We start from the raw sequence: 10,821 nt of genomic DNA, 5'->3' as shown, positions 1-10,821 counted from the left end.
GCCTCCACACAGCAGCCACCATAAACAAATAGGGCTGAAAGCCACTGGCCCCGTCCCCAGCTCCTTTCAAGGTGGCGCAGCAAGCTGACTGACCTTCATCCAACTCACTCCATTAAGTTTGAATGAAATTAAGAGCACTTGGGGAAATGAGAGCGGGTGTTTGACCAATCCAGAACAAGTTAAGTGAAAATGGAGACAAAGCAAAATTAAGACAGTTTAATGTTCCACATTTGCCTTGGATTTCCATGATAAGACATACTGGATAAAAACGTCCTGCACTGGGAAAGTTTACTGGAAAGTTAAGTCGGCAGAAACATTTTCCTGTTTCGCTATACAGGATAAACGCTTCATGTGAGTCAGTTCGCTTTTGTAGGAAACCCTAAAACATATTACACAATCATAGTCAATGGGCTTTGTTCAGGCTTCAAGAAGACAGATTTGTTGACCTTCCATCTAAGGAGGAATTTTTGTTTCCTGTTCAAACATGGTCAAACTGATTTATATTAAAGAGAAAAGTATGAGTATTTATTAAATTCCATATAGTCTAGTCATGCTGAGTCATCATTTATGCTTATTAAAGGTTTGTATGCTCAACCTTTGTCCCACAACAGTTAAGACATGAGATTTTGATTAATATTCTTTTATTGTAAACACCATATATAAGGTTATTTGATATTTTCTCAACAGTTTATGACATTGTGTTTAACAAATGAATTAACCATACCACAAATCAATGACTTAAAGAAGGGGGTGGCACTGTCACCATTTTCACATAGTACTTTCAGGATTTCAAGTACAGCACTGTTCCTGTATAATTGCCAAAATGAACAAGATGTTTTAATAAAGGAGGGATCTTAAGTCTATTGAAAGCATGTAAACCTGGAATAGCGTCCTAACTCTTCTTTCCAATCAGCCGTATCCTGAAGCTCAACATGACCTTAAAATTGGAATAACCATTTTGTTTGGCCATCACTGACCTCACATGAGAATTGTCGGATCAGTGTGATGCTTGTGGTTTTCACCACCATGACCACCACAGCATCAAATAAATGAGCTTGTTTTGGAAACCACATTCACATGCTGCTAAAGGACTTATAGTTCATCCAGTTGCTAAATGAAAATGATTACGCCGTTCAAAATGTCCAGCTGTACCAAAATCCCAAATAGACCCTCTGTGTTATTGTTTACCACAATTGTTACCTTTATTATTCATTTAAAGTTTCCATGCTATATAAAAATTGATCATATAGGCTTATGTGACATGTGACATAATCATTTATGTATAATGTTACTACATGTTTACATGTCAGTCTAAATATGTACTTATCTGTGCACAGATGTGACCTATGCTGCAAACAATCTATAAATTCTCAAATTCACAGTCAAAGTCTGTCATTCTGCACAGGATGTACTTCCATTGTCGGTCTCTGAAACAAAATAAAAGAAAAAAGCCTGTCAGTTCAGCAATCATAAAACTCTACATAAATATTATCTTTGCTGTTTCTTCTGTTCCTGCCTTGTCTGCCAATACATTCTGCTCCCAGAGGCCTGACTATGGAGATCTCTACTTCCAATTCAGTCATGGGAGGAGGCCAACATTTTTTGGATGGATTGTAGATCCACGCTGCTGCTTCATGGAATCAGGAGTTTTGGGAGGAAAAAAAAGATATTGGGAACAAACCTTTCCACTCCTGTGAAGGTGGTCTGAGCTCCTCGAATGAAATAACCATAACTGGGCATGACCAGCTCTCCCTCCTCTTTGTAGTATTCAGGAATGTTATTGGTCTTCCTGTGGGAACCAACAAAAGCACTGATTTTACAATACTGAGATGAGTTGGGTTTTACAATAGAAGTTAAAAGGATACTTTGGCATTCTAGGGAAATAAGCTGATTTACTGTCCTGCTCAGGTACAGATTGATTCCGCTTTAAAGTCTGAGTGCTAAATGTACAACCAGGAAATGGTTACCTTATCTGAACATAAACACCGAACAGTCTGGTTCAATCCAGGTAAAAGAGTTACCTGCCAGCTCCACAGCTCCTGAATTACCTTGTTATTGTTACATCCATGTTAACTCTGTATCAGAGTGTTTTGTGTTCAAGTGTGCGCGACTGTTTCTTGGTGAAGAACATTGATTCACTAGCAACTTTGGATATTCAGTATGTTTTCAAATCAAGCAGGAAAAAGTTTGTTAAGTAGATAGTTTTTGAGGCACTAGTAGCTGTAGCTTTTCACACAGCTTTTCACTCTTTGTTTAAATTTGTTGTTCAACGGTAGGCTAACATTAGCTTCAGATTCAAATGTGCCTTACTGTTAAATATCTAACTTTGACGGAATGAGCAAATGCTCCAATAAATGCTTAAAACATGTCTGTAGCTGTGTGTTGACATACATGCAGGAGTAAGGACAGCGGCGTCTGTAATAGCAGCAGTAGAACTGCCATTCACGGTCCAGGACGGGCTCAAAGTACTTGCTTTGCACGCCTGCTACCAGGCCATTTCGACTGCATGTTGAAGTCCTGCAAAGACACATAGTTAGTTATTTCTATTTCATTCAACTGATACAAAGAAAGAAAGACAAACATCTAAAAATGTCTTGAAAGTCATTTTTGGCCTTGAAACATGGAAAAAAATGTCAAAGCGGAAGGAGGCATCCAGAAAGTTTCAGGAGCAGCTCAATGACCAGAAGTGAAAATATACTGAGTTAGCACAGAGATATAGTTATTTTGGTGCTGTTTTTTAAAACCTTTAAGAGCCTTAGGACAATCCTTTTGTCCTATGTGTCTAGCATAATTTGAATTAATCCTACACAGCAGTATTAAGCTATCCTCACTCAATTTCTCAGTGTTGATTGGGTGACATAACGAAGCAAGTTAAAATGAGGTTGGTGGTGAGACACTTCCTCAGAGCTTTGCCTGACGATAGGACCACAATCTCAGATTTAGAACCCCTGTACTACACTGTTTGTTGCTGTAGCTGTTTGTTTATGGCCCATACGCTTCACTGTCACCACAACACATTCAACTGTACCAGGCCCAAGCACTTGGAGCTGGGCATTGAGAAAAAGTTTGTCATGGCAACATGGGCATGGTCAACAACCATTCAGTCAATGGGGGTGTTTTCCTACAGGGGCCCGCCAGTGTTATCCAAACAGGCAGCATGTTAAAGCAGGCAGGAGCGGCAGCGATGGAGCACACAGCGTTTGTTTTGAGCCAATGGGCTGGGTTCAGTTGAATATTGAATGAAAGCAGTCTGAAAGGATGTATGCCTTCGGCTCACACACATACATCATGCAAGCTGTTGATAAAACAGACTTCAACTCTCCTTCAAAATGGCTTGATCCATTATGAACCTTCCTGGATAGTCGTTTGTTGGTTGAAAATGCTGTTGTGGGGATGTGGTAAAAGTAAAAGAAAAGAAAAAATACCAAAAGCAATCAGTCGGAGGATGGAAATTAAACACAAAACACAAGTCCTTACTGAACCTGTTATAAATCCCTGCTTTATGAATGGCATGCTGCAATTGTTGAGGAAAATGCTGTGACACGTGGACGACAAACTACAATATGGTATCACAGAGGGGCCACTGACACAGCCTGTTGAATAAATCTTGTTTAGATAGACTGGAAACAGTCCAGTTCCCAGTAACAGAAGACACATATGGTTGCTCTGGACTGAGACTGTAATTCAAACAGACTCAGAAAGACCAGGCATGAAATTAAAGTTATGAAAACAACACCCATGTGGAAGGTCCGAGATAAAGTCTGTCTGTTGTAGTCTTGTATAAACCAAAAAGTCTTCAGGCTATAAAGTTTGGGTTCATCACCAGGTTTATGTGTTGAATCTGTCTTTTCCTTCTTGTCTAAGTGAAACTGTGTAAAACAGCTAGCCCTAATTAAATCTGTAAAAAATGATGAACCAGGAAACATGTGTTGCCTCTCCAATCAGGGGTGACGTTGTGACTGGGTGGGACCCCATTAAAGCCATCTGGCCCGTTCTGAATGTTCTGAACATACATTCCCTTGACTTTAATTTGTAATGGTTAAAACTGGTGCTTGGACTCATATTTATGATTAAAAAAGTGTTGCTTTAAATGTTACTTTACATTTACAGACAATATTAATTCATCTAGTGTCATGTGATATCTGGACCCATTATGGCAGCCTATTTAAGCTGCCTTGCATGACCATTAAACTGAGTGATAAGCATTCTGTTTCATTATGTACAGGTTGAGTATACAGTTAGAATCAGACATTTCTGTTTTCATGAGACCCACAGGAAACCATCAAATTTGGGGAAACGTTATTTCCTGGCATTAAATAGCTATGCTTTCACTTCATTTTACACAGTGGGGTGTGTATTAATTGTAAATGAAGACTAATGTCTAGAAAATTATGACTCAGACTTTTGAGCTATTGATAAATATAAAGTCCCACCTACTGTGCACTGCTTCATGAGAAGACTATGGCTTTTAGATAAAAGCGTGATGTAGTCGTGTCATTCATTAGCAGAAATTGTTCCACTTCACCCATCTATCACTAACACAGGGAGTTTATTTTTACAATAGTTCAGCAACTAACCCCTCAAAGGCCTCATAGGACCTCTGTGTCTGCTTAAAATGAGCTTAATCAGATATATTACCAGTCAAAGTATATCTCTGGGTGAGGGGACATAGGTTCATGTCTCACTGAGGCGTTTCATCTTTGATCTATGCTTCTGTCATCCTGTTGATTGGAACAATAAAGAACAACTGGATCAAAGATGTAGGTCTTAGTGGCTTCCCAAAGGATTTGCCTGAAATAAATAAACTTGATGAACTAAATGAACTATTTCAAACGTATTCACATGTGCTGCACAGAGTGAAATAGAAGCCTGAGGATGCTGTTGAACACTACGTCAACATTTACTCCATACATGTAATCTGTGTCAGATGTTCAGATGATTGGTTTACTCCTACTCTGCAGCGTTTGTTCATAGCCCTGGTGGTCAAAGATTTCATGTACAGTAATGCTGTTTGCAGCAAAATCATGAAGAATTGAAACACTTCTATTAGCAATTCTTCACTATGCATTCAGACCACGTCTGTATTACAGGTTGGACCTAGAGCTGATGAAACCACTGAAATTAAATTGGTCTTGATTCCTCACAATTAAATTAACCTATATATTGTACCAAGATCTGTATTCTTAATCTTCAGTGCAGGCAAATAAATACACGCAACACATTTAACAGTTTTTTAGTGTAAATCTGACACTTCCTGAGCTCACAGGTGCACAAGAAAAGAGAATAAAATCTCTGATATACGAGGACCCACCACTCCATTCCAGCACGGTTGATGTCATCCCACCAGCAGTCAGTGGGTTCCCCTAGACCCTCAGGGGTGGGTTGGCAGTCAAAGGTCCACACGCGGTCCGAGCCGTCCTTCTCGCTGTAGTCGCTCCTGATGGCCACCACAGCCTCTCCATGGGGACACTGGAAGTTGAAGCTCTGGCGGTAGCCATTGACCCAGGATATGTCCTGATGGTCAGGCGACTGGGCTGCTACTGCTGCCAGCACAGACAATGACAACACAACCAGAGCTGGATTCATGCTGTTTGCTGCTCCTCTCCACATGAGCCTCACTTTAAACTCCTCTAGAGCTGTTGTCCAGATGTTTTGTGTGATGTGTGATTTGCTGTTGTTGGGACGAATCCAAATGTCGATGTCACTTTAAGGTAGACTCTGAGAGGCAGCATTAGCAAAGTCCCACCATGGATGAGGGGGCACCTTAAAAGACTGGAATGGAAACATTATGTGCTTTTCTTCATAGTTGACTGTAAAATGTCTGGAAACAGTAATTATTTCATTTCTCTTGGCAGTATCGTGCCTTTTTATCAATTTGGACAATTGACTTTTATCATGGTCATTGCATTTAACCATACCAATCAGAAGAAAACACATATTTTCTTCATCAAACCAACTGAAGTTCTGAATGATTCTAACAAGCAACACCTCAACATAAGTGTCATATGTGGATAAAACACCCATCTATTGTCTTGTAGATAAGAAGACCATAATAATCTTGACTTCATCCACTTTTCCTCTTAGCGGATCACGGGTCATACCTGGGCCTATCCCAGCTGAATATGGGCTAGAGGCGGGGTGCAGGTGGGAGGAAGCAGGAGAACCTGGAGAGAACCCATACAGACACAGGGAGAACATACAATTGTGAACAGAAAAGAATCAAACCCAAAACCTTCTAGCTGTGAGACGACAGTGCTACCCACTGCGTCACCGGGTGAAGAGGCACACACACACACACACACACACACACACACACACACACACACACACACACACACACACACACACACACACACACACACACACATACACACACATATATAAGGAGTATGAGTGATACTTCATATTTATAGATGATGGTTCCTTTTATAACTTAAATAAAAACATTTTATTTATCTAATGGGTTTTATGCTGCTACGATGCAAATGTGAGTGCCTATTAATTGACCACTTTCAGCTCACTGCATTAGGGTTTTAGTTGTTAGTTGTTAGTTAGGCAAGGTCTGTATAATCCAGTGGTAGCCACAGTATTTTTAGACTGGAAACAAAAATGGCAAAAGCACCAGACTTCTTAAGCTGAGTACTGAGTTGGTTCCCTGAGCTTTTGTGTGATGCCTGTGAATGTATAATTAATATTTTAGGGTTAAAGGTTACCGATAAATAAGGCCCAGTCATGTACGTTCACCGTATGTTTGTTGTGTTGTAGCTGGTGCAGGATGCTGTTTTTTGTGATTAAGTTAAATGAATTTAAACTCTAATCCAAATTTAAGCAAAACAGAGTTCTGCCAAAGGAAATTTGTCAAGACATTCATATGAAATTATTAAAAACGATGACAAACACAATGTTGTCTGCAATGTTAAAGGAAATGACATGCTATACATGTCTCACTGAGGAGCTGTCCTTTCTCTCTTTGGGGGACAAAAGTGTGTTTTCAACCAAGGTGCTAAATTAATAATCATGTAAATGGAAGCATCACCAACAACATAAACAGCTGGAGATGATCAGCCTTTTCAAGGTTTGCTGTGCTAAACAAAAAAATGAGACTGCAACAGTCCAAACAGTCATTCTGCTGAGGGACATATTCCTTCATCGCCATAAACCTCCACAGCGGAGTTAATGTCAATCATACATGCAACAGTCTGTGTTGCAAATTCTCAGGTGAACACCAAATGTGTCAACGTCAGAACATAAAGAAACATCTGTAAGCACAAAAACAAAACTGAAGTCAAAACGGTTTGTGTCGTGTTTACTAAACACCACAGTGCCAAGGTTTGTAAGGAAACAAGTGAGCATTTTTAATGTAACTATTTGTTTGTGACCTGATTTTAGATTTCATAATGTGCAGTCTACAACTGAAGGATAGGATCCCTTTCCCAGGCTGAATGCCTTTGACAAATTCAAGTGCTGATATACAGATTAGACACAATCCATATTACTTCAAATTTAGTCCCACCAATACAAGGATCCATCACAAATAATAACACATGTGACTTCTCAATCATATCACTGAGTGCTATGCCCCTGAATAAAGTAGAGATTACTCACAAATGAGAACAGAACCATTGATCTATTTTCTCCACGGCTTCTCTTGTTGCTATAAACACATACTGACTTAAGAAAACTACTTCTCATTATTAATTAACTTTAAAGGTTTGGAGAATGGATAATAATTGTGTATTTCTCTTGAATCCTTGTAGTTATTGGCAAACAAAGATCTTGACAACGGATTTCAAACCAGATAGCTTGATGATGCGTTAATTTAAGATGTATCATTTAAATGAAATGAAAGATTTGTGTACAATGAAATACAGGAGGGTATTGACAATACAGTATGTTGAAAACTGTATAATAAACAAGAATAATCAAAATAAAAGTTTGAAATCAAAGCTATTTCGTAAAGATATGTACATTATAATAAGCATAGAAAGTGTGGATTGAAAAGGTGGACTGTTATCACACAGTATTTGCAGCACACAAATATACAATATTTACATGATGACACATTGTAAGGTGAATTCTTCAAAAAATATATTTTACAGTCTTATCTTTCTATGAATCTCTACCATCTATATTTCCATATAAAATGTTATATTTTAAATCTATGTACTATGCTCAACATTCTAGAGCAAATCATTTTGTTCTCAATGTTAATGTCACCATGCTGATGAATCTGCTGCCAGCAAAATACATTCATTTCAAAAGTTTTACAAAAAAACCTGCTGGTATAGATTCATGTAAATCGATAATATCTTAACAACAGCTGCACCCTGAGGGAAGCTCACTGAGTGTGGATACAGACATTATTACATTATATCACAAAGGCTCTACATACACATTATACACCTTTTAAAATCTTTTTCCGACCAGATGCTTTTGCTGGCTTTGCTGAGGAGAGAAATTCACAATTCACTGTGTGCCTGATCTGATAGCATGTGATTGATCATCACGATCATCCTCAAAGCATCTAAAAATACATGAGAGCAAATGCTCAGGAATGGTGTGTGACTCACTGTATGAGGAGTTCCACTAAAGTCAAAACGGAGCAGAACTAGGAGGTATTAATAGACGCTGTCATCTATTTTAAAAGCTCTATTTAGAGCAGTGCTGCTGGCACTTAGAGAATGTAGGGCCACATTCACGATACTTTGATCCAACTGTGACACGGAGACTGAACTGTGCCAAAGATCATCGAGGGGGGCATGAAATAAGTTCATGGGATATCTGTGTTGAAATCAACCCACACAGATCTGAAGTGCTTTTACATCAGAAGCACTCAGATACAAGTCCTAAGAAAACTTTCTGACTGTCCTCCAGTAATTAACTGGATTAAATTATTATCAGCTCATCTTTAAGTCCCATGTGCAAAAATGAATGCCAGTACAGATACTTCAAATATTTCTATGCTACATTTCACATCTGCGTCTCATTGACCCCAACAGCAGTTTTGAACAGTCCTGCTCCTACAGCCATCCTAGTAGGACAACAAATACTACTATATGCTTACTCTACCATTGCTGATCAATGTTGTGAAGCAGATTATAGGTTCCCAATGATGCAGTGAATAACTTCCATGCATCCTGATCCATTATATGCTACAGCAATTGGCTCCTATTTTGTATGTCTCAGGTTTTTTTCATTGTTTTATTCGGTTCCTCACATACAAGCACAAGACAGTAACTAGTATCCCACTGGGATGAATGCTGGCATACTGAACAGTCACATTAGAGAGCTCCTAAAAACACAGATTATATTCACTGCATGGGTTATACTATTAAGGTCAAGATTAAACAAAAACTGGCTAAAGTAAGCCTTGTTAGAACTATATCAGTGGATCATAGTAGTGGTGCAACAAATGTACATTTTGCATTCTGCTATGCTCTGCACTTAGGGTTCTGTCTCATGGTTGCAAGGTTCAAAACCTAATAGTTATGGCAAACTGATATCATACACAGTGCACCCTCCTTCCTTGTGATTAATGAGTTCCAGGAACCACACGCGATTAACAAATTCTGCAATAGAGCAACAAACTTTTTATAATGATAATGATAATTCACACTTTATTGATCCCCAGAGGGGAAATTCTCTTTTCACTCTCAGTACATGCATATATTTGTGTTAGTTTTTAGCACATCACACAGTATTGTGAACAAAGCCCCTGAAACACAGCACAGTAGGGGCCTGTAATCATGCAGTTAGTCCAGGGGAGGAAGAGTGACGGGTCGCGCACGGAGGTCGCACCCCAATTGAGCAGCTTGTGGTGGGGACGGCGCCTTGCTCAAGGGCGCCTCGGCAGTGGCTGGGAGGTGAGCTGGCACCTCCCACTGTCAGCTCACACTCCAAGGGATGTCATGGCGGGAGCGGGAATCGATCCACCGATGGCCGGGCGATCCGTCTTCAAGACATCTGCTCTACCACTGAGCCACTGCCGCCCCCATTATCCTATTATTTACGGTAATTTAAACATTTATGACCCTCCCCATACTGATATTAAACCACCTTCTATCTGTATTACCTTTTCCCACACACTTATCGACAGTTTAAATAACTTTTGTGTGTCACATAAATCCAAGACTCATGGAACATAGCGCACTTCCGGATGCCATTAGCCAATAGAATGCGCGTACTGGCGGCAGTCCATACAACATACTGAATGGCGGCAGTGGCTCAGTGGTAAAGCGGGCGGTAGAGCAGGTCGTCCTATGATTCAAGATCGGCGGTTCGATTCCCGCTCCCGCCCCCCCCAAAATATACCCGGAGGTGAGCTGACAGTGGGAGGTGTCAGCTCATCTCCGGAGCACTGCCGAGGCACCCTTGAGCAAGGTGCCGTCCCCTTTACAAAAAAAATTGCTCATTTGAGGCGCACCAAGAAGGAGCTGCCTGCCACTCTACCTCCCCTGCATGCCTACAGGCCCCTTTGTGTGTGTGTGTGATACAGGGGCCTGTACTCACATGTATGCATGCGTTTGTAATCAGTAGCTAGAGTGTGCTGTCTTAATTTCCCTTCGGGGATCAAACCAGTATATAAAATTTTTAAAAAAAAAATTAAAATTAAAAAAAAAATTAAATTAAAAAATACTGTATCATTTGACCGCCTACCGAAAATCCGTGATGAGGTGAAGTCACGAGCGTTGATGCATGAATACGTGACAGCGCAGTGTATAACGGTACCCGTATTTTTCTATTTTACATAGTGACGATAACAGTGTTGTCTTCAAAAGATCACACTGTGAAGCCCATTTTTAATAGTTTGGCTTTTCCTAA

General features: G+C 39.9%; 1 protein-coding gene across 1 annotated transcript; it reads right to left on the bottom strand.

Moving 5' to 3' along the window:
* Nucleotides 1–260: 260 nt before the first annotated feature.
* On the bottom strand, nucleotides 261–5,661 carry dpt (dermatopontin). The gene is made up of 4 exons (XM_068319577.1): nucleotides 5,312–5,661; nucleotides 2,392–2,517; nucleotides 1,682–1,789; nucleotides 261–1,427 (listed from the first exon to the last, which is right to left on the bottom strand). The coding sequence occupies exons 1-4, from the start codon at nucleotides 5,608–5,610 to the stop codon at nucleotides 1,361–1,363; spliced, it is 600 nt and encodes a 199-aa protein (XP_068175678.1). The 5' UTR covers nucleotides 5,611–5,661; the 3' UTR covers nucleotides 261–1,360.
* Nucleotides 5,662–10,821: the final 5,160 nt, after the last annotated feature.

Source organism: Antennarius striatus, chromosome 7, assembly GCF_040054535.1.
Source record: "Antennarius striatus isolate MH-2024 chromosome 7, ASM4005453v1, whole genome shotgun sequence".
NCBI lineage: Eukaryota > Metazoa > Chordata > Actinopteri > Lophiiformes > Antennariidae > Antennarius > Antennarius striatus.
Note: the sequence above shows the minus strand (reverse complement) of the source record. Positions and strands in the feature narration are given on the sequence as shown.

Excerpts from the sequence above, each read along its gene's own strand:
- dpt (XM_068319577.1), bottom strand. The coding sequence starts at position 5,610 with ATGTGGAGAGGAGCAGCAAACAGCATGAATCCAGCTCTGGTTGTGTTG. Across the intron at positions 2,518-5,311 it reads AACCGTGCTGGAATGGAGTG|GACTTCAACATGCAGTCGAA; the intron begins GTGGGTCCTCGT and ends GTGTCTTTGCAG. Across the intron at positions 1,428-1,681 it reads ACCTTCACAGGAGTGGAAAG|AGACCGACAATGGAAGTACA; the intron begins GTTTGTTCCCAA and ends ATTTTGTTTCAG.